This window comes from Panthera uncia (assembly GCF_023721935.1).
Source record: "Panthera uncia isolate 11264 chromosome B2 unlocalized genomic scaffold, Puncia_PCG_1.0 HiC_scaffold_24, whole genome shotgun sequence".
Taxonomy (NCBI): domain Eukaryota; kingdom Metazoa; phylum Chordata; class Mammalia; order Carnivora; family Felidae; genus Panthera; species Panthera uncia.
In genome coordinates, this window is record NW_026057580.1 from 87002512 (window position 1) to 87027157 (window position 24646).

General features: G+C 38.6%; 1 protein-coding gene across 10 annotated transcripts in view; it reads left to right on the forward strand.

The window, feature by feature from the left end:
* AKAP7 (A-kinase anchoring protein 7) overlaps positions 1 to 24646 on the forward strand; it is a 181311-nt gene that overhangs the window by 90619 nt on the left and 66046 nt on the right. For all 10 annotated transcript variants that reach the window (XM_049654367.1, XM_049654364.1, XM_049654365.1 and 7 more), the window contains one exon: positions 16140 to 16287. In XM_049654367.1, the coding sequence (XP_049510324.1) occupies positions 16140 to 16287 (148 nt within the window). The remainder of the gene's footprint in view (positions 1 to 16139; positions 16288 to 24646) is intronic.

Consider the following 24646-nt stretch of genomic DNA (forward strand, 5'->3'; position numbering starts at 1 on the left):
GGTAGTGTTCTCTGGTCCTTTCTAGTCTTTGTTGCTTTTGGTCTTTTTTGTTTTGTTTCATCTTTTCTCCCCACAGAGAATGCCCCCCCGCCCCCCCCCCCCACCTTAAACTTTCTTGCAGGGCTGGTTTGGTTGTCATGAACTCCTTTAGTTTTTGTTTGGGAAACTCTTTATCTCTCCTTCTATTTTGAATGACAACCTTGCTGGTTGGCTGCATATTTTTCTGATTCAGCATGTTGAATATATCCTGCTGATCCTTCTGGCCTGCCACATTTCTGTTGATAGATCTGCTGCAAAATTTATCTGTCTTCCCTCACAGGTTAAGGACTTTTTTCCCCTTGCTCCTTTCGTAATTCTTGTCAGTGTATTTTGTGAATTTGACTATGATATGCCTTGTTGATGGTCAGTTTTTGTTGAACCTAATGGGAATACTCTGTGCTTCTTGGATTTTGGTGTCTGTGCCTTTCCCCAGGTTAGAAAAGTTTTCTGATCTGATTTGCTTACATAAACCTTCTGTCCCTTTTTCTCTGTCTTCATCTTTTGGGACTCTTATGATTCAGATATTATTCTTTTTTAATGGATCACTGAGTGCTCTAATTCTTATATTGTGCCTTAGTTTCCCTCATTTTTTCTGCTTCATAACTCTCCATAATTTTGCCTTCTATATTGCTGATTCACTGCTCTGTTTTGTCCATCCTTGCCGCTGTGGCATCCATTTGAGATTGCATCTCAGTATAGCATTTTTAATTCATCCTGACTAGATTTTACTTCTTTTATCTCCACAGAAAGGGAGTTTATGCTTTTTCCAACCCCAGCTAGTATTCTTATTATCATGATTCTAAATTCTAGTTCAGAAATCTTGCTTATATCTGTGTTGATTAAGTCCATGTCATTTTTTCCTGCTCTTTCTTTTGGGGTGAATTCCTTCATTTCATCATTTTGGAGGAAGAAAAAGAATTAATAAAATTAAAAACAACACAAGCAATCAAATAAAGGAATCTAGATCCTTGGTGTTTTTGGTCTGATTGTTGAGAGAAGCTTGTAGAATAGAGAAAAAAGGGAAAGAAAAGAAAAGAAAAAAAAAGTAAGAAAACATTTAAAAATTTAAGAAATGTATACAATAAAATAGAATAAAATGAAATGAAGAAAGTAAAATAGAATTAAAAATTACAATAAAAATATAGTAAAAAAATAAAAAATCATAAAAACAGAAAATAAAAACAACTTTTTCCTCTTTTTGTATCCAAGAATAAGAAAAGAAAAAGAAAGGGGCCCCTGGGTGGCTAAGTCACTTAAACCTCCGACTTTGGCTCAGGTCATGATCTCGTGGTTTGTGAGTTTGAGCCCTGTGTAGGGCTCTGTGCTGACAGCTCAGAACCTGGAGCCTGCTTTGGATTCTGTGCCTCCCTCTCTGCTCCTCCTCTGTTCCCTCTCTTTTCCTCTCTCTCTCAAAAATAAACATTAAAAAAAAATTTTTAAAAAGAAAAAAAATGGATAGACCAGTGAACAGAATGAAACCCAAATGAATTACATCCAGTTTCCCCTAGAAGTCAGACTATGAAGCACTTTATAGTCTGTAAACCAATCAGGAGTGTTGTTCCTCTAGGGCTTGGTTGGCCCAGTTGGATGAGGTTTGGTGTAATTGTTCCATTCTCCACTAGGTGGCGCTGCTTAGCTTACTGGTGTAGATCAGTGTGGCATGTGTGTGAAGGGATAAGTGGAAATGGCATCACCCAGCCTCCCAGTCTCTAGCACCAGAACTCTGTGCTCTCACCCACCGGCAATCAAACACCCTTCCTTTGTCTCTGGCTTCCTTCCACTCCCCACTTCTGCACTATCTGTGTCTAAGCCGTCAGCCTGCCAGGTGGCACCTCCCTCTGAATTTTATTCCAGATGGGGCTGCGTTTCCAAACCCCTCACTTCTGAGGGCCCTGTGGCTTGGACCCACTCAGACCTTCTGGTGGGGAGGGGGAGTGGGTCTCACCCAGTAATGGCCAGGTGCTGGATTGTCCCCAGGAACATTTGTCCAATCACACTGCCAAGGCTCAGAGACTGTTACTGACTGCTGGCTTGCCCCAGAATAAGTTCATGCGATTGGGTGGCAGTTCAGGGATTATGGTAAATCACAACACACAACTGGCTCCCAGGTTTCACCGCACCCTGGCATCTTCATTCCAATACCAGCAATCATGCTCTCTGGGGTCCACTGGAACCTTTGCCTGTGGGGAGGCTGTAGGGCCTCTACCAAATGCCCTCATAGCAGGGGAACCCCATGAAGCCCATGGACCCCTTGAATCTCACTGCCTGCTCCTGGGGATTCATCCTTCCTGCCAGAGCACTGTCAGGTATTGAGCTGCGAAATTTCTGACTCTGGTCTCCCCTGTTTATAGAGTCCTAATGGTATTGAAACCCTCTCCTTTCTCCCTTTCTTGATCAGTCGCTTGTGGATGTTTCTACTCTTTCTCTTTCCAGCTGCTTTTGGGGGGAGTCCTTTTCTTATATGCTCCCCCCTTTCTCTGTCATCTCTCCTAAAAACAGCTCCCTGCCCCTCTGTGGCTTCTCTCTCTCAGTTCACCTCTCTGCACCACATACCTACTGAGTTCTGTGGCACGAATCATGCAGATTGTTGTGTTAATCCTCAGATCAATTTTCTAGGTGTGCAAAATGGTTTGGTGCTGATCTAGCTGCATTTCAGGGATGAGAGATGCAGAGAACTTCCATGATGCTCTGCCATCTTGGTCCTAGAAATTTCTTTTTTAACAAGTCTTTTTTAGACATTTTGAAACCTCTATGAATTTCATTATCCTAGTTAAGGACAGAATGGAGCATAATGATCTTGTATGAAACTGGCAAACCCCACAGTGGATTGGTTATAGTGGATAGCAAAACAGAACATATGATCCAGAAAACCTTAACTTTATTTGAAAATAGTGTTGGTACAGAATTTAGTTTGTTTAGTTATAGGAGCTAATTCCTTACCCACTTGACTAGTCACATAAAAGCAAACCAGCTAGTATTATTTGTATGGTAATAAGATTTTCTCTACTACTAGAGAGTGATCATCTACCTGTGTTAATTAGAATTAACTGCGTAGGGGCGCCTGGGTGGCTCAGTCGGTTGAGTGTCTGACTTTGGCTTGTGTCATGATCTCGCGGTCTGTGGATTCAAGCCCCGCGTCGGGCTCTGTGCTGACAGCTCAGAGTCTGGAGCCTGCTTCAGACATGTGTCTCCCTCTCTCTCTCTGCCCCTCCCCTGCTCATGCTGTCTCTCTCTCTCTCAAAAATAAACATTAAAAAAATTAAAAAAAAAGAATTAACTACACAATAAAAGAAGGTAAAGCTATAATTTTTCTAGGGAGCCCCATTTAGATTTGAGGGGAAACTAAGGTTGCAATCCAGAACTGTAACTAGTTTCTATTGGAATTATACTTCTGTTCCTAAATATGAACTGATTATTTTTGGCCATTCATTAGAATATTATTCTTTCAAGGAAAGGTAACTTAAAAACAAAGCAGTACTAGTTTGAATTACTAAATTGCTCAGTTGACTCTCTATTGGTTACTCCAATAAGTTAAATAAAAACTTTTTTTATTACTGGACTCTTTGCCAGGGACAGACTTCACATTATGTGTAGTTGAAGACCTAACAAAACTTGCTCGTATCACCTACGGGACTAGCCACCCTTGACTACGGGAACTCCAGCTTAGTTTCTGCAGTAAGTGTTCTTTCTCTAAAACCTACCTGGTGGCAACATTTTTAATTGTTGCCAGAATTTGTGATACCATTTTGGAGACCCATCTTTAGGGCCTTTGAAGTACAACTGTAACTGTGCCCTGCCCTTAAGCAGTGACCAGAGTATGAAAGTACTTCTCCCTCTTTAGCTCTTGCCTCCCCCACAGATGAATTTGATTATATAATAATTTGTTACATAACTTTATTTAGACCAGAACATTTCTTTCACAGTAATTTCATGTTTGGCCTCCAGTACTACTGTGAGATCTTACTGAGCTGTTAGCTGGGAGAATGTTCTGACTCCCTCTGGTGGTCCTGCGCTTTTAGCCACATCCCTCTTTATTCATACGCATTCCATTTTTCATGATTTGGTCGTCTTGTATTCTTACTTCTCCCCGTCCCCGACCTACCCTGATAATCAGAAAATGGTAGACAGAGTACTTTGTACTGTTGGACTTCTAGCACAAACATTGCTAGGACTTAATTCCGTGAAGTTAAGTGTGTGTGTGTGTGTGTGTGTGTGTGTGTGTGTGTGTGTTGGGAGGGAAGTGGTCACCTGTGAAAAAACTGAATGCATATGGAAATCATATCAGATATCCGTCTCAGTGGGTTATAACCTTCTATCACACATATCCCCTTCTATCACACATATCCCTAATGGCAGGTGCCAAAATTGTAATCCCTGCTGGTAGAGATATGTGTGATAGAAAGAGGTAGATATTTGATAGGTAGGGTGGATATGGAAGGGATGGTGTTGGATTTGGGCAGTCTAGCTTTCCTGAGGCCCATCCCACTGTGATAAACCAGGTATAGCAAAAGAAGAATAGGCCAGTTCATTTAATTTTTTGCATACTACTATGCTAAGATGGAAATCCCTTGTTTCTTAACTTTTCCATTAAAATCTTTTCCCCTACCAAACCTACTGCTTATTTTACTAATCTAGAAGTGCTTCCTGAAATTGTGAAAATATACTTATTTAAAAATTTTCTAAAAGAGAAAGTTGTGTGAAAATTAACTGGCTAATTTGTTTATCTCTGTACTTTTTTGGAAGCAATATGTCATCTCATATTCATAGATACATACTGATACCGAGTCCATTGGGGAAACTATGTAATCCCTGTAATTCTGTATTTTAAGAGTGTACCATGGGGAGATTTCACGTTAAATGTGATTAAGTTTGAAATGAGGACAAAAGAAAGATTCCAGTTGTATATTATGTATAAAATTATTTTGCATGGCAATGTGTATCATATTAAAAAAGAAAATCATTGGATACATTTCTTGCTCTATCTGGAGAGAAACATTAATTTTGGAATTGGTTTAAGAGGCGCACATGATTCCCAAGTTATATCTTTAATGACTGTTTCATATGTAACTATTGCTTTTTTTCTTAAAAAAAATTTTTTTTAATGTTCATTTATTTCTGAGAGAGAGAGAGACAGAGTGTGAGCAGGGGAGGGGAAAAGAGATGGAGACACAGAATCCGAAGCAGGCTCCAGGCTCCGAGCTGTCAGCACAGAGCCCAACGTGGGGCTCGAACCCACAAACCGTGAGATCATGACCTGAGCCAGTCAGATACTTAACCAACTGAGCCACCCAGATGCCCCTGTAAATATTGCTTTTTTTCTACCAAACTCTTTTATCTTATATGATATACAGGGAATGTTTCCAACCAAGTAAAGTGGAAAGGCCTGTATCATTGAGCACCTTTCTTCCTTGTTCCATTTCCTAACCTATAGCACACTCAGTGTAAATCTTAGTGTTACTTCTTTCCTGGTCCTTCACTCAGTTCTCATAACATTCCCTTGTTGGGACACCTTCCCCTGTTAGGGTCTTCTGTCCTATGTAGAGTGCAGAGAATATGCCTGGGAAGTTGAAAGAAATGAGTAAAGTGCTCTATTGAGAATGATGAGGGAGGGGGCGCCTGGGTGGCACAGTCGGTTAAGCGTCCGACTTCAGCCAGGTCACGATCTCGCGGTCTGTGAGTTCGAGCCCCGCGTCAGGCTCTGGGCTGATGGCTCGGAGCCTGGAGCCTGTTTCCGATTCTGTGTCTCCCTCTCTCTCTGCCCCTCCCCCGTTCATGCTCTGTCTCTCTCTGTCCCAAAAATAAAAACGTTGAAAAAAAAATTAAAAAAAAAAAAAAAAAAAAAAAAGAGAATGATGAGGGAGGAGTAAGGAAGAATGTTGAGGGGAGGAAAATCAAGGAAATTGATAAGTTTATAAGAAAATGGGAGAATAACAAGTACTAGATGCATAGGAGCATGATGAATTATAAAAACACTCTATGTCTCTCTTGCTTAACATGACAAGGCTATAGGTGGCTCATTTAAGCAAATGACTCTTGATTTTGGCTCAGGTCATGATCTCATGGTCATGGGGTCAAGCCCTGCATCGGGCTCTGTGCTAACAGTATGGAGCCTGCTTGGGATTTTCTCTCCCTCTCTCTCTGCCCCTTCCCTGCTCTCTCTCTCACTCAAAAAAAAAAAAAAAAAAAAAACCCACAAGGTTAAAATTAGTGATGTCTGTGGATACATTTAAAATATTTCGTCAAATATATGGCCCCGTCTACACTCTCTAGGTATTTAACTTTCATTTGGATCATACCTGTGGCTACAGTTAGGTCTGAAATTCTGTCTATAGATATCTAACCAATTGAGGTGAATGTTTTTTGACCTTTAGGTTATAAAAGCAGAACATGTTCAACCACAATAGAAATATGTTGCAGTATATAAGCTGGTGTTATAGACAAGTTAAAATTATTAGGATTTTTCTGTGAACTTGTTTCTGAATGATCTTCTGCAGAACAGCTTTACTCTCCTGTTTCGTTGTTGAGACCCTGGGAAGTTTTTACACCTATTTGCTGGCATTACGTCATGTTGGGAAAGGTTGATTAGAAGGGAAAGCTATCGATTGAAGGAGGAAAACATTTTAGATTAAGTTGTGAGTGAATAGACCACATATGGCGAGATATTTTGATGTGGGGATATTTTATGTTTTATCTTTAGTTTATGGAAATAAATGGCTAAGTTGGTGAATTTGGGAGAACATGTTGTTATTTGTTCCAAACAGCAAAATATTAGGAAAACAGATGTGATAGGGAGGAGTAGGCTGCAGCCTGTTTGCGTCTGAGTGACCACAAAACTGTGATGAGCCAAGAACACAGCTGGGGTTGGATCTCGGGGAATTGAGAATCCAAGTGAGACTGAACTGTGTAGGAAGCAGTCTTGGATGCCTCACTGACCAGGTTCTTTCTTTGTTCCAGTGTAATGAAAAAAGCCAAGGCAAATATAATAGTTACATGGACAAACAGCGTATGCTCTCTCATGCTATCCTCAAGAAAACTTAAGGAGGAACTGGGAAGAGTTTTGCTAAGTAGACAAAGAATGAACCTATATGGCAGCAGACTGTTGTAAACAGAAGTGCTATAAGGGCGCCTGGGCGGCTCAGTTACATATTTGACTTTGGCTCAGGTCATGATCTCATGGTTTGTGAGTTCGAGCCCCACATCAGACTCTCCACCTGCTCTCAGTGCAGAGCCCCCTTCAGATCCTCTGTCTTCCTTTCTCTCTGCCCCTACTACTTGCTTTCTCTCTCTCTTTCTCAAAAATAATAAGGATGAAAAAAATAAAAATAAAGGTGTTGTAGTTTTCCATTGAGCTAGTGACCTTGAGAATACCCTGGATATCATCAAAATGTTACCTCTCTAGTTAATATGTCATTAGTATAAATGAACTAAATACAGGTGGAAGCCATGTTTCTTCTTCTCTCTGACGGCAGCACTTCACGGAAAGAAACTGCAGGAAGCAATACAGCTCATATTTTCTTGGTGATTTTGTAAAGTGGCTTGCGGTATTAGGAGTCACACATCATCTTTACTATGTGGTGGCTTTCCTTGCCACTTGATACCCCTAAAGAGCATTCAGCTGCTCTCAAAGTGTTAGGATAGGTAGAAGGAGGTGTCAACAGTAGATTAAAAACATAGAATTCTAGCAGCTGTATTTCTACTTATTACTTGCTGAAAGGTATTATAAATATTAGATACAGTGCTAGAGTGAAGAGTTTCTGTTTCTTTTTAAAAATTTTTTTAATGTTTATTTATTTTTGGGAGAGAGAGAGAGACACACACAGAGTGTGAGTAGGGGAGGGGCAGAGAGAGAGGGAGACACAGAATCTGAAGCAGGCTCCAGGCTCTGAGCTGTCAGCACAGAGCCCGACGCGGGGCTTGAACTCACGGACCGCGAGATCATGACCTGAGCCGAAGTCGGCCGCTTAACCGACTGAGCCACCCAGGCGCCCCAAAAGTTTCTGTTTCTTTCCCTAAAGCCTTAAGATTAAACAACGCAGTCGTGCTCAACTCAAATTTATAAATAGAGGGATTGAAGAGAAGACCTATCTAAAAACCCCATGGTAAAGTAATAGATGCTCTATCATAAAATAAAATGAAGAATTGAGAAATGGGGATGTCTGGGTGGCCCAGCTGGTTGAGCGTCCAGCTCTTGACTTCAGCTCAGGTGATGATCTCATGGTTGTGGGATTTAGCCCCATGTCCACGCTGAGTGTGGAGCCTGCCTGAGATTCTCCCTCTCTGTTTCTAGCAATCTCCTCTCTCTCTCTCTCTCTCTCTCTCTCTCTTTAAAATTAAAAAAAAAAATTTAAAATAATTGAGAAATACTGTATATTCAAAGAGATGGTTTGTAAAATGCAGACAATCTCCACCAATATTTTACTCCATTATTTGGGTATTAACAGTAGAAGAAGAGCTCTTTTTATAAAGATTATTTGGATAATTTTTTGCATGTCTAAGTAACATCTATGAATTATTTCTCTTTTCCCTCTATGAAATTCATTTGTTATGGACATATAATTATCACTTGACTTATTAATATTAATGCAGCATGTTAAAAGCAGGTATTTTTAGAATGCTAGAGATTCCCAAAGTAATTTTCACATTGGTTTTAGAAATATGGTAGTATATTATATATGATTATATATTAAGGATGATTAATACTATTAGAATTTTAATATTTTAAAGGAAATAGTGATGAGCTTGAATGTTATCATTCTATTCTTTTCAATTTGTCTCTGCTCTCTGCTTATTTTGACTGTGAATCCACACTCTGCCTCTTAGTAGCTATGTGTCCTTTGGTAAGTGACCTAATTTCTCTGTGATTCACTTTCCTTCTCTGGGGATAATAACAGTACCAATCTTACAGGGCTATTGTGATTACTAAGTGAGTTAATAAAAGGTTTTAGAACAGTGCCCGTACATAGTATGTGAGTATGTACATATATACGTACCTGTGTAAGTTTTCTCTTACTGTTGTTATACAGATAGATGATAGAGCATCATTTTGTTTGTTGTTTGTTTAAGATTGGCTCGAAACAATAAGCAAAGTACCATTGTCTTTTCTATTTTCCATCACTCTTGCTTTTTCACCTCTAAAGCTAATGGCAGGCATGAGGCAGGGTATCGGGGCCTCACCCAGGCAGCAAACGGACATGCTTGGGCAGGGGGACAAAGGTAGAGCCCAGCGCCAACAGATGGTCCAGAGGGGCAGAAGAGGGGACGGGGAGGCTGCCAGGCAGTTCTCACCCAGGGTGCCGGCGCTGGATCCGAAATCACCATGCTAATCTAAGCCCATTAGCTGGTGTGGTGAGGTGCCTTTGCCTGCTTGCATCCCTGTCAGGAACGGGCTCGGATGGAACTGAGCCTGAACGGGAAGGTCCTCCCTTACCCGGGCCGAGAGGGGCTGCAGGAGGCTGTGGCTCACAAGAAGGTAATTGAAGGGTCTGTATCAGGAGGAAGGTGGAAATGAGACAGTGGAAATAATGAAAAGTGTAGTTATGCCAAGAGATGAAGGAAGGAGTCGTTAAGAATTATAAAGTAAGATCTGCCTCAGAGAAATCCCATGTCAATATACACATTCTCTCTATAACTTTGAATTGCCAATATGTAACTTTTCATTAGGAGCAGTGGCCATTAAAAAATATTTTAGTTTTTTAACTAATGCCGTACTACTACAGACATGTAAACTTTTCCCAGTTATGAAAATGAGTATAAAAGATTGCCATTCTTCTTTGACCATCAAATCCCCAAAATGATAAACCAGTTTGGTTTGGCTTTTAATTTACATTCTGAATTTTGGTTTCAGGTCATTATCACATGAAACATACATTTCTTTATAGCTACTGCATAACAGGAATAAAGTATTAGAAAACACAGCAGAGCTCCAGGAATATCAGCAGGACACATCATTTCTTCATCTGATATACAGCCTATTTATGTTTTCATCATGGAAGTCGTGATTAGCGTAAGATAACAAGTCTCGATAAGAAATTATCTGCTATCGTAAAAAAAATCTTAACCTTTTTAATGAAGCTGGTATTCCATTGTTCTTCTGATCACAATAACCTTCTTACAGAAATTAAATTTTATCTTTCAGAACCTTAGAATGATTTTCATATTCAGATTGTGAACTAAAGTGAATTTTCATATTTCATGGCTGTCTTTACTTCTATATCGAAATAAAGTTGGGTGCATAGTAACATCAGTCTGAGGCCTCTTTGGCACATATTAAATTAGACACATCATTTAGCTAAATGTAAGTGATATCGTTGGTGAGTGCTTCCCGAGTAAATAGGTTACATTATTTAGCAGATGCCGCCTTGGATGATTCTAAAAATACTCATCATGGTCTCAGTGGCATTTTTCCCGTATTGGCTCTTTGGGTGCCAATTGCAATCGAGAATGAAGTTCTGAGGGATTCACGGTATAGCGTATCAAAGGTTATCAAGTGGCTTTGAACGTCACTGATAATTCTCCCTAAACCGTGCCTGAAACTAGGCTAAAGGAAAGTAAAACTTTAGTCCTTTCTAATGCTTAATTAAGATAGTCTTGAAAAGTTTTTCTGTTTGATGTTTCTTGCTACTAATTTATTGTTTCAGTCTTCTATCTTGTATTTGACTTCCTTCAGTGTTATGTTGTATAATTGATATGCCACTTATATTAGGTAAAATGATAAATGTGAAGCCCTTGAAAATATCTCCTGTGCCTGCTAGGTTCAAGGAAAATATAAGATTCAGGTGTAGCATTAGACAGTCACCAAGCCTATCCACCATTGCAGGGTTGCAACTCCCTTGGCATGGTCTTGTTGAAGATACCCTACACGTTGTTTCTCTCCAGTTGAAATAATCCCAACTCTCTTGGCCTTTACAGGTCAAATTTTTCTGGCTTTAACCATTTTTATAATTTTCTTTGAGCTCTCCTGATGTGATATACTTCCACCAATCCTTAAATGACAAGGTACCTTGGAAAGGGCCTGGCCTATGAAGAAGGGAAACAGGGAATAATGGGGGGGGGGGCGTCTAAAACCTAAAAATAATGCTAACCCAGACTTCTTAGCTTTGAACTAGAACCTTTCAGGGTGATATCTCTGGGACTGTTTTGGCCACCCAGTGGATCCATTCAGAAAATAGGAACCTTTTTAGCCTTACCCTGACTGATATTCAACTTTGATATACTCATTTATTTTCTTAGAATGATTGTCCTTTATTTTATTATGGAAAAAAACACCACCTGCTGCAGCTGTGGGGAGAGCAATTCAGATACATTTTACTAGAGAAGATGTATATTGCTATGGGGAAAAGTGCCTGAAAAAAAAAAAGAAATATATTGCCAAAAATTCTCTAGAGAACAAAGACCATGTTAATATTATATATCAGACAAAGCAGATTCTTACCTGTTTCTAGATTCTTTATTATTAAAGATGCTTTCTGTTCAGGGCATATAATTTCAGTGCCTCCTAAGGCATGCATTTTGAACCACAGTTCTCTCTATAAATTATGAGTTAAAGAATTAATTCCATTCCACTTTCTAGTAAAAATTCATTCCTTGAAGACTCATGTTGGAAGTCATCTGTGAAGAACTGCAAAAATAATCGGTTCTTACTTTTTTGCTAAAATTAAATTAATTAGCTTAACGATGTTTCTAATGTTTCCCTTATTTCTTACTTAAAAAAAAAATAATGGGGGCGCCTGGGTGGCTCAGTCGGTTGAGCGTCCGACTTCGGCTCAGGTCATTGTCTCACAGCCTGTGGGTTCAAGCCCCGCATCAGGCTCTGTGCCGACAGCTTGGAGCCTGGAGCCTGCTTTGGATTCTGTGTCTCCCTCTTTCTCTGACCCTCCCCTGTTCATGCTCTCTCTCTGTCTCAAAAATAAATAAATGTTAAAAAAAAAATTTAAAAAAAAATGATATCTTACAAAACTGAAATGGAGATTATGGTGGCTAGCCAGTGCTGGCCTTGGTCCTTGAAAACTGAAGTTCCTTTTTTTTCCTAAGTTATGACTGGTCACCTTTTGCCTGGCCTAAGGGGATGACACCAGCCTGCCTTGCCTTCCCGCTCCCAACCAGCACCCATGCACAAGTGAAAAAGCATTTAAAAGACAAGTAAGCACGGTCAGTTTCCATTTACTCAGAACCTTTAAGATCTTTTTCTGCAACCTTACCTCTATTGAAGTTATTCCTCTAAGTTCACTAATGACAATATATAAGAGTGTTGTATATATTTAATAGCATTTGTCGTGTAAATATGATAGCATTTACTCTATTTCCCTGTTTTAAACATTTTAGAAGTTCACTTATTTAGTCCATATAACACTTTGAAGTAGGTTCACTTGTTAACCTCATTTTATCGTTGAGGAAACCGAGGCCAAACCACATCTTGAAAAGTAGCAGAGCTTGTTTGAACTCCCGCATTTCGATTGCCCCTCAGTACCATGCGCTGCTTTCTCAGGGCCCCCTACCCACCAAACCAAAAGAAGTCCACTTGGTTTCACTCTTACTGAATTTAGAATGAGCAGCATTTGATGCTGTCAGCTGCCCTTCTTTTGAAACTCTATCCTCTGAATTTGTAACAATTACGATTTTTTTCACTTCGGTGTTTTTGTTTTTGTTTTTAATTCCTATCAAAGTTAGCTAGTATATAGTGCGATAACGATTTCAGGAGTAGAATCCAGTGATTCATCCCCTACATATAACAGCCAGTGCTCATCGCAACAAGTGTCCTCCTTAATGCCCCTACCCATTTAGCCCATCCCCCCCCCCCCAACCCCTCCAGCACCCCTCAGTTTGTTCTCTGTATTTAAGAGTCTCTTATGTTTTGTCCCCCTCCTTGTTTTTGTATTATTTTTGCTTCCCTTCCCTTATGTTCATCTGTTTTGTCTCTTAAATTCCACATATGAGTGAAGTCATATGACATTTGTGGCAATTATTTATTAAGCACTGTTCCGTGACAAGCAGTGTGCTAGGCACTGGGGACATTTCAGTGAATGAAAGTCAGACAAAAGTCTTTGTCTTTGGGGAACATACATTCTAATGGGGAGAGATAGATAATGACAGACCGTGAAAAATGAACACAGTAAAGTAAATTGCACAGTATGGTAGGAGGTGGTAGGTGCTGTGGAAGAACGTACATAGATATTTATGAGGAGAGAAGCGTCGAAAGGATTTGGGAGTGCAAATTAAAGAGTGTGGTCAGGTAAAATTCTGTTAAGAAAATAAAATTTGAAGGGTGCCTGGTTAAGCATGGGACTCTTGATTTTGGCTCAGGTCATGATCTCAGGGTTGTAAGACTGAACCCTGTGCTCATGCTCAGCACAGAGCCTACTTAAGATTCCACTGCCCGCCCCCCACCCCGCCCCGCCTCTCTTTCTTCCTGTCTCTGTGCATGTGCACTCTCTCTTTCAGATAAAAAGAAAGATAGAAACAAACAAACAAACAAAGGAAGAAACAAAGACACAAAGAAAGAAAGAAAAAATTGGATGGCAGGCAGTCTCCCAGGATGGCAGGATGGGAGACTGGCCATGAGGATATCTGGAGGAAGAACATAGCCAGGAGAGGAAGCAGGAAGGGGGATGAGCAGGAGACACGGCCTAGAAATTACTGAGAGGGCAGAGCAGGAACTTGTGGGCTGTTCTGGGGAAGTTGGCTCTACTTTTGAGAAAAGTGGGGTCCTCTGGAGAATTTTCAGCAGAGGAGTGACCTGATGTGATGTATGTTTTGATAGGATCACTCTGGCTGTAGAGGAGGCAAGGGTGAGAAAACAGCAGGCTATCAGGATAATCCGGGTGAAAGACAGGACCAAGGTAGCAAGGCAGTAGTGAGAATTAGTCACGTGTTGAAGGGAGAGCCAACAAGATTGGATTGGAGGCAACACTGAAAGAAAGAGGCAAATTCAGGGTGACCCCAGGGCTTTCCGTCTGGTCAGCTAGAACATTTACTATTAACGGAGGTAGGAAAGTCTGTGAGTGGAGCAGTTAGGAAAGGGCAGCAGCTCAGCTTGGATACAGAACAAGAACATAGATCAACAAAAACATGTTAAATATAATATTAAAAATTAAGGGCAATTTAAATGTCTAACAATAAATAGTTGGATGGATAAATTAATGATGCCCCCATATAGTGGAGTACTGTGGCAACAAAAATATTAAAAATATCTTGTACATCTGTATATTACTTATTGACATACTAACTGGGAAAAAAAGCTGATTGCCAAATAGTACTCATGGCTCAACCACGTTCCTATAAAAAAGAAAAAAAAGTACTTTGTTTTGCACAGGAGAAATAAAATACATAACAAAATTGTAGTAGTTTCAGTGTGGGGTGATTTCATTTTAATTTTTTGTTTTTATATTTTTTGAAATGTTTGTCATATTTTTTTTGTGAATAAAAAGGGAAAATATGTATTCTAACTGTAATTTAATAAGATTTATATAAATATAATCTGAATATTATATATATATATATATATATATATATATATATATATATACATATATATATGCATAGAAAAAGACTTGAAGGGTATACCCACACTGTTAATGTGTTGGAAAGGACATGAATTATTTTTCTTCTCTTTCTGATTTTTCGTATTTTCTAATTTTTAAACAGATGACAAGTATTGCCAGGGTAAAATTTTTTTAAGTTATAAATTAAAAGGAAAAATTCACACATAGCCAGTAAACTTGACCTGGAAAGTATTGTACCTTCATCTTGTGGACTGTGTTTTGGGACTGTGAGGCTGGCTGCAGGACCATTGCATAGGAAGGGGAGAGGGAGACATTCCTTCTCTTGTTTGGGGGAACTACGCGGGTAGCAAGGGCTTCCACTGTGAGTTCACCAACCAGCCTTCTTCTTGATACGAAAGGCACTGAGAATAAGGAGAGGCAGGTAGAGAACAACTTGGAAGATCCGATGACTTCCTCTTCCAATTCAAATAACCTTTGTCTTCAAATGTTTCTTTTAAAAAAAATATGTATTTATTTTGGGGGGCAGGCAGAGAGAGAGAGAGAGAGAGAGAGGGAGAGGAAGAGAGAGAATCCCAAGTAGGCTCCATGCTGAGCGTACAGCCCGACACAGGGCTCGATCGAACAATTGTGAGATCATGATCTGAGCTGAAATTGAGTCGGATTTAACTGAGCCACTCCGGTGCCCCTGTTTTAAAATGATTCTTACAGGGGCGCCTGGGTGGCTCAGTCAGTTAAGCGTCCAACTTCGGCTCAGGTCACAATCTCGCGGTCCGTGAGTTCGAGCCCCGCGTCGGGCTCTGTGCTGACAGCTCAGAGCCTGGAGCCTGTTTCAGATTCTGTGTCTCCCGCTCTCTCTGACCCTCCCCCGTTCATGCTCTGTCTCTCTCTGTCTCAAAAATAAATAAACGTTAAAAAAAATTATTTTTTTAATGATTCTTACATAAGGAGTTTAAAAATTGCATTCATCTGGTGTGCCTGGGTGGCTCAGTCGTTTAAGTGTCTGACTTCGGCTCAGGTCATGATCTCACAGTTCATGGGTTCGAACCCTATGTCGGGCTCTGTGCAGACAGCCCAGAGCCTGGAGTCTGCTTCAGATTCTGTCTCCCTCTCTCTCTGCCCCTCCCCCACTCTCACTCTGTCTCTGTGTCTCTCAAAAATAAACGTTTAAAAAATAAAAAAATTGTATTCATCTTATTAAGACATTTTATACACTATAAAATGTTAAAATTTGTATCACTTTTAAAAATGTATCCATTTCTCTGTTGTTGAAGACAATTACTCTTTTTTTTTATACCTCAAATTTCAACTTGATATACTTTATTATTTCAGAAGCTTAAAGCCTGTGAAGTTCTGAATGCTGCCAATTTTAAACCCAACATTCTTCAATGATTTTTTTTTTTTTTTTAAATGCAACTCATCCTAGACAGGGAGACTTTAAAAACAACTTTAAAACCATTTTGTGGTATCCATTTTCAAATGCCAGTAGGCAGTATTGTGTACCGAAGTGTGATATCAGGTTCCAAGAAAGGGATATAAATATGAAGTAGCTGCCCTGCCTCAGTGGAATGATTGAGTGATGTGATTTTGTTTTGTCATTTCAAGGGAGTGAAAAAAATAGACCCCGAATTCTATGAAAAATTTATCAGTCACAGATTTGGAGAAGAAATGGTGCATCGCATAGATCTTTGCTCCATGCTAAAGAAAAAACAAAGTAATGGTTATTATCACTGTGAGTCTTCGATTGTGATTGGTGAGTGCCATTTAAAAATTACTTATTATCTTTAATTTTGATTTTGTTAATATTGTTTCTTTTTGGCAGATACTTAGGGCTAGTTGTATATGTTCTTTTCAGCGATGTATTTTTGTAAATATTATGTTTTGGCGATAATACATTGGAAAATTTGTAAAACATACGCATGGTTCATGTTTATCGGTCAAGATTTTAGTACCTTTGGTTTTTATACTTTTGCGCTTTAAATATAATGAAGTCTTGAAATGTTGATTCGAAATTCATTCCAGTTTAATTTTATTTCATGAATATGAAGAAAACATTTTCTCCAGTGAGGACCTGTATGAACGCACCATTCCACACAAGGCATTTTCATGTTTGCTGCTTTTAATTAGGAATAGAATATTCCAGGTCAGAACATTTCACTCTGAGAAGATAAAGTCTAGGTGGCCTGCAAAGATTGAAAACGTGTTCTTCAATTTCTTCCCCAAAGGAAACATGTTTTGTGGGGAAACAGATTCACACATGAATACTTCTCTCATCTTATCAGGGAGATGGCATGTGATTAAGACAGACTCATACACAATTACGTTTCCAAGTGAAAAGTGTATAAACCAAATGAAGATTTTTTTTTTTTTTTAAGCCAGAGCAGGGCTGTTCTGCAGTGTGAATGTATTCAAAGGAATTTGTTCACATGTGATTCACATGTGCTATTTCAAATCCAGGCATCATTCTTATAAAATGGTGAACTTCAAGACAACCTGATTTGTATACTTTTGAAGTAACATGAAAATATTCAAAGAAGATAAATACCCATATCTAAATATTTCAAGGTCTTCAACCAAGATAATTTCTCTCCACATCAGCTTGAAGAAAACCCATGGACGTATACATCCTGAAAGAATCTTAATACTGAAGTCTTTTTAATGCATTAAGGAAATGTTCCAGAGACACAATTTTATTTCCAAATTCTCACTAGATATCTTCAGAGCGGTCGTCATCTTATCTTCCAAAGATCTTAGCTATCTTAAACAGAAGATATTCAATATGTCGTTTGAATTTATGTTCTGAAACATTTCAAGTCGATTTTTAAGGAAGACTTTTGTGTTTTCAGGAGTTTTGCTGGAGTGCTGTCTTCCATGAAGTTTTGATGAGGGCTGAACATTTCCTTTTAAGTTCATTGCAAATGGCAAATGTACAATTTTCTTGTAGAACACAGATTTTGGCTAGCTTGCCATATCTTCTCTGTGATTACTTTAGGCCAACCTTGAAGGAGAGCTCAGTGGTTCATTGCCTCTCCCACTCCCATTTAAAAAGCAAACAAAACCCCCTGAGCAATCTGTAGAATTTCCTGAAGATACTGTGGGATTGGCCTGTATCACTGACATTGCCATTAGACAGCTGTGTTCAGCTCATCCCAAATCACAATACATCAACCATTGAATTTTTTATTTTATTGCTCTTTTCAGCTTAGTCTTCAAAACTCCCCTTATTCCAGGCAATATCTCTAGATTCTCCCCTCAGGCTTCTTTATCTCTCATCTTTTTCTAACTCAAAGCAATTTAGCTTCTTTTAAGCTCCACCAATCTTGTATCCCCATACTGATCATTTAACATTTATTTTAAAAAATGGATTTTGCCTATTACAAATACTCTACCTTTTCTGTCACATTTTGTGATGCCAAAAGGAACTTTAAAATTATATCTGCCTCGATGAGGCTCCTGGGTGGCTCAGTCTGTTAAGCGTCTGACTCTTGGTTTTGGCTCAGGTCATGATCTCACAGTTTGAGTTCGAGCCCTGCTTTGGGCTCTGCGCTGACAGTGTGGAGCCTGCTTGGGATTCTCTCTCTCTCTGTGTCTCTCTCTGCCCCTCCCCTGCTCACACACACTCTCTCTCTCTCTCTCAAAATAAATAAACTAAAAAAAAGATTTTAAAATAATATCTGCATCTAGTATAATAATTATTGTGTTATAATTAATACACACTAGAATTCCTTTATTTGCTATGGCTAGTTATTGATTTTCTCAATCTTAATTTTATCCGAGTTTTGTAATAGAGAGTATTTAGGAGGACTCAGGATACTTTCTTTGTGAGTTTCATTTCTTGATCAGATTTAACTGACTTCTTTTTGATTTGATCCTGACTCAAATTTAAAGCCTGTTTCCTGTACCTTGAACCAATATTTTATTGTATGCATTTATAGAATGGGACAGATTTACATTCTTAACATATTTTGCATTCAGAATTTCTAGGGTAAGAAGTTGGGTTCAAAGACTCGGAATTTTTTATAAAACTTTGTATGTAGGTACATAAGTGAATTTCTCTAGGGAGGGAATTCTTCGGATTGGCATATTTCCTATGTCTTAATTTGGTAATAAGGCATTCTTGGAGAGTACTAGATTCCAAGTCATGGATTTTCTTTTCAGCTGTCTCAATTATGCCATTTAGGGTATCTTATCATTATTATTTAAAAAATATCAATGACTATATGCTTCATTTCTAAGATTTCCAGTTGATTCTTTTTCATATTTTCCTCTTCTGTTCTTTGCTTTGTGGATGCTATTGCTTCATTCAGCTCTTTGAGGATTTCAATATAATTAATTATTGATGTTCTTTTTATATATTTAAAAGTATTTTAGTTTTTCTTTTTTATTGAGTGAATTTAATGTGTAACATTGTATAAACTTAAGGAGTACAAGTTTTTACTTTGATATATTTATGTATTATGCTTTAATTGCCAATGTAGTGATATTTATCACATTATATAACTGTACAATATTTATATTTATATCAAGTATATTGTATATTAGATCTTTATGACTTATTTGCTACTTGTTATAAGTTTGTACACTTTAAAACACCATTACTCTTACTCCCTCAACCCCCAGTTTTCTGGTAATCATGATTTTATTATTTTTTTTACAGATTTAATTTCCTAGTTTCCACTTATAAATGATGTCATACAGTACTTGTCTTTCTTTGACTTATCTTGCTTAGCATAATGTGCTCAAGGTCCATCCATGTTGTTGCAAGTGGGAGGATATCCTCCTTTCTCATGGCTGAATAATATTCCATTGTGTGTACATATGACATCTTTTTATCCATATTTTGGATATTGTGAATAACACTGTGATAAACATGGAAGTTCATATCTGGTTGAAATCCTATTCTCATTGCTTTAGGTTTATATCCAGATCTACTGGATCATATGGTGTTTCTATTTTTAAGTTTTTGGGGGACTCTGCATACTCTTTCTTATAGTCTTTGAACCAATTTACTTTCCCACCAAAAGCGTATAAGGTTTCTGTTTTCGCCATATCTTTGCTGGCACCTATTGGTTCTTGTCTTTTTGTTGATAGCCATTCTAACAAGTGTCAGATGACATTGTATTGTGGTTTTGACTTGCATTTCCCTGATGATTAGTGATGTTTAGCATCTTTTCATGTGTCTGTTGGCCATTTTGAACAAAAAAACAAATAATCGGATTTAAAAATGGGTAGAAGAGCCAAGTAGACATTTCTCCAAACAAGACTTCCCATATTTTTTAAATCTCTGGTTCCGTGGGTGTGAATTCTTCTATTTGTTGGATCTTTTGTGGCACTTTCTTTCTTCTGACGCTTTTTAGGTTTTTGAGAGCTCGTTGTGTTGTACATGTGTGGTTTGCAGATGAACTGGCAACAGCAAACCGTGCTTGTCCATAAGGAGTTGGAATCTATTCTTTTCGTGTCTCTTACCGATTTGTGAGATGTGTTGTTTTGTTTTGTTTTGGGTTTTGTTTTTATAGTAAAGACAATTAGCCCTTTGCCATATTGGTCCAAATATTTATCAGGTTTTATTTTACATTTAATTTTGGTCACAAGGCAATTTTCACATTAAATGTTTTTAATTTTTGTTAAATTATAGATGGAATGTTCTCCTGTGATTTCTTCCATTATTATAGAGTCATCTCCAAATCAAAGATTTGATACGTATTCATTTATGTCTTCCAGTTTTTTTGTTATTGCTTTTGCATTTGAGCTTTTAATCTACCTGGTAGGATCATTTATACAAGTACTCGGACACAGAGGATTAATGCAGAAATCCAGTTGCTAAAAGTGAGTGTGAAGTAGGGATTTAGCTTTAGGAATATATTTTTATAATATTTTTTATACCCCAACTGTATGTTCTAAGATCACAAATTAGCATCTTCCATTTTGTACTTCACTGGCACAGGGTTTGTTTGTTTGTTTGTTTTCTAATTTTAGTAATTTGCCGGTATTGGGGTGATTTATGTAAAAAATCTGGGTTTCTGCTGCCTTCTGAAAAATCAGAAAATGTGATACTGGTTCTCCATTCTTGCATGGTAGCGATTTTCTAGATAGGGTAGTAGGCACACTGACCTTAGAAGTAGCTGCTTTTTATTATCCCCCTTATTCTGTTGTTGTTACCATAAATTTGCTGAACTTGTTCACACTCTGTGCTTGGCTCCTGAAGCCCTCTGAATTTGGATTCCCCTGCCAGCTATTGCTGTTTCCTGTGCCTGCTTTACATTTCAATGCTGAGCATTTTCCTCTGTCTTTAGCCATCATATACCTCGATGTGAGTGTTAGGGGAGTTTGGTAGAATATGGAGACATCATTCATATTTTCAGATACAAAAAAAGGTTATATCTCTTAGTTCTCCCATCATCAAAACTTTGGGTAATATTATGCCTACTTAATATTGGGCTGCAACTCCTTACAAACCTAACTGCAATAATCAACTAAAATTCAAATCCAAAAAGGAAAAAAAAAAGGAGCACCTGGGTGACTCAGTCGGTAAAGCATCAAACTCTTGATTTCGACTCAGATCGTGATCTCTTGGTTCATAGGTTCAAGCCCCACATAGGCTCTGTGCTGACAGCATGGAGCCTGCTTGGGATTCTCTCTCTTCCTCTCTCTCCGCCCCTTCCCCTCTTGCATGTGCGTATGCTTTCTCTCTCTCAAAATATGACTTTTTTTAAAAAAAGGTAAAAAAAAAATTTTGTGGTGAAACCAGGAATGAAATATGGCTCAGGTATCCTAGCATGGTGGAAGCTGTTCTCAGTGAGCTACTTAACAGTTCGGTGAATTAATTTTTCTCAGGCAGCTATATTCCATTTATGTTTCCTTAGGGGAGGTAATTGACTAAATGACACCCTTTGTAAGATTGATGAGCAATTTAATGATTGCAAAGACTAGTTTACTTTCAGCTCTCAGACATACCTTATAGGAGGTAATGGGGAATTTGAAAGGTCTAGACGTTGTTTTTTTTTTTTTTTTTTTTTTTGGCAGGCCAGTGTATTTCTTTATAACTTTCGCAAGTAGATGTGGAAACCATAATTTTCTGGGATCCTGACTGTTTTTTGGTTTCACAATAATTAGTCATCATTAACTTAATGAATGTTATTGAGCATATACAATGCATTTATGCCTTGGGGCTCCTGGGTGGCTCAGTTGGTTGAGTGTCCAACTTCGGCTCAGGGCATGATCTCACGGCTCGTGGGTTCCAGCCCTGCATCAGGCTCTGTGCTGACAGCCTGGAGCCTGTTTCGGATTCTGTGTCTTCCTCTCTTTCTCTCTCTGCCCCTCCCCCGCTCATGCTCAGTCTCTCTCTGTCTCTCAAAAATACAACATTAAAAAAAATTACAATGTGTATATGTCTCTCTTTGGTATAATGAGGTATGGAGAACTATAAGACAGTCCTTAAGTGTGATAGTCACTGGGCAATGAGAAATGGGGAGGAATGAGGAATAGATGAATAGGGTTTTGCCCATGACAATAGTGGGCTATGTTAGGACACAGTGGAAGAAGCTTATGATTTTATCTTCTCAGAGAGTGTGGGAGTAAGGAGTGGCAGAGGTCAAAAGAATAGGATAAGACTGAATAGACAGATGGAGAGTAGCAAAAGGACACCTTCTAGGAGCAGCAGTTATGATTTCCAGGGGAGGGAAGCGATGGGTTGGGAAGCAGTGAAGAGGCAATATTAGTGATAGACACACTGCAAAGACTAACGATTGAACCTGTAATCTAGTTAGCTAAGGAAGGTGTGGCAAGGAGCTTGCTAGGTTTGGGTGTAGAAGTAGGTGAAAGAGGTAGGAAAGGAGATACGCACAGTCATACATATTGAGACCGAGGATGTGTAATAAAAAGACTGAGCAGATAGACATGGGATAAAAAGAGGGTGAAATTTAATACTTCCTGTAATAACACAAGATTGGATCCTGAAGTTAAGACTTTAAGTTAGTTACAGACTATAGCACAGAGGCAATGAGAGGGTTAGGATTGGGCCATCCGTGGGCTCAAATAGAAGCATACAGGTGTGCACAGTTACAGTTGTAGAAGATGAAAGGGGTCGTAGGTAAGTTAGAACCGACTCAGTTATAGTCAACTCAGCCTATATCCAGTGCCCAATAGGTCAGACCAGCAAGATACCAGACTCCGACTTTATGGGCTGAAACACAGTGAGAATTCCAAGTGATGTGAACCAATGAATTTATTCTATCCAAGGCCATCCACACGCCCTTAAAAACATTAAAAAAAAAAAAAAGCCAATTTCAGAGTACCTGGGTGGCTCAGTTGGTTGAGCGTTTAACTCTTGGTTTTGGCTCAGGTCACGATCTCAGGGTTTGTGGGATGGAGCCCCACGTCAGGCTCTGTGCTGACAGGACATGGAGCCTGCTTGGGATTCTCTGTCTCTCCATTGGCCCCTCTTTTCACTTGTGCTGTCTCTCAAAAATAAATAAAAAGCTAAAAAAATCCAATTTCACGTAAGAATGTTTTTGCTGAGTAGTAAAAGTAATTAATTGTATTTAATTTATCTCTATATGTGTGTCTTTTTTAGAATTCTATTAACATAAATGAGAAGTGTTCATAAAGTACCTCAGCAGCATATTGAAGCAGGAAGTTGACTCAGGAAGGGCACTTGTATCATTATTTAAACTACGAGCTAAAGTAGTGACTTCCTTTTCTGAAACGTCATTTTTGTTGAAACATGACTCACAAACTATCATTTTCACATCTGGGCATTTGGCAGGCATTTTCTTTAAAATAAACTTGTCGCATCAGGGGTATCTGACATGATTTACTACTATGATAAAATTCAAGCTCTCAGGCAAAAATAAGAATTTTGGAAAACTTTATTACCATGAGCTTAACAGCTTCCTAAAACTTAAAGACTTTTTCCCACTTTCTATTATGGAAAATGTCATCAACAAAACTAAATAGCACAGAGTAGAATAATGAACTCTGTTTTCCCAGTTTTTCCCCCTCTGTCACACTATTTTTATTTTACTGAGGTATAACTTATATACAAAACTGCACATAATTAAAAAAAATTTTTTTGTAATGTTTACCTTTGTGAGAGAGAGAGAGAGAGAAAGAGAGAGAGAGAGAGAGAGACCCAGAATGGGAACCAGGCTCCAGGCTCTGAGCTGTCAGCACAGAGCTCAGTGTGGGGCTCGAACTCACAAGCCACAAGATCTTGACCTGATCCAAAGTCAGACGTTCAGCTGACTGAGCTACCTAGGCACCCGCAGACTGCATATAATTTAAAGTGTACAATTTGATGAGTTTTTAACGTACAGATACAACTGTGAAACCATTATCACCATCAAGATACTGAACATTTCCATCACCATTAGAAGTTTACTGGTGGCCTTTTGCAATCCATGGGGTGATATTAATGATTGTCCAATGTGGGTTTTGTTTTTTGATGTTGTATAATGAAGTGGGTCAAAATATGGAAGATCTGCATAACTCAATCAATATTTCTTAAATGACCAATATTTGTTACAAAGACATATGCATATATAAGGATCCATTGAAAATTCAAGATACCAGAAGATTTGACTATAAAGAGTAAGAGGAGTTCAGAAGTTTTAAGATTCCACAATTGCAACTAAACTTCAAGAAACTGCAACTTGTTGGGTTTTGGTATAGTATCAAAGAGGAATATTCATGATTATCTGAAAAAGCTATTATTCTCCTCCCTTTTGAAAATTTGTATGTATGTGAGGCTGGATTTTTCTTAGGCTCCAAATGAAACCATATGTTGCAACAGACTGAATGCAGAATCAGACCTGAGGATAAAGCTGTCTTTGATTATGCCAGACATTAAGGAAAATTGCAGAAATGTGAATGAATGCTGTTCTTCTCACTATAAAAACTTTTAATTAAAAATACAGTTGTTTTTCATAAAAAGACTCCTAATGATAATATTTAACATATTTTGAGGGGCACCTGGGTGGCTCAGTTGGTTAAGCGTCTGGCTTTGGCTCAGGTCATGATCTCATGGTTCGTGAGTTTGAGCCCCGCGTTGGGCTCTGTGCTGACAACTCAGAGCCTGGAGCCTGCTTGGGATTCTGTGTCTCCTCCTCTCTCTG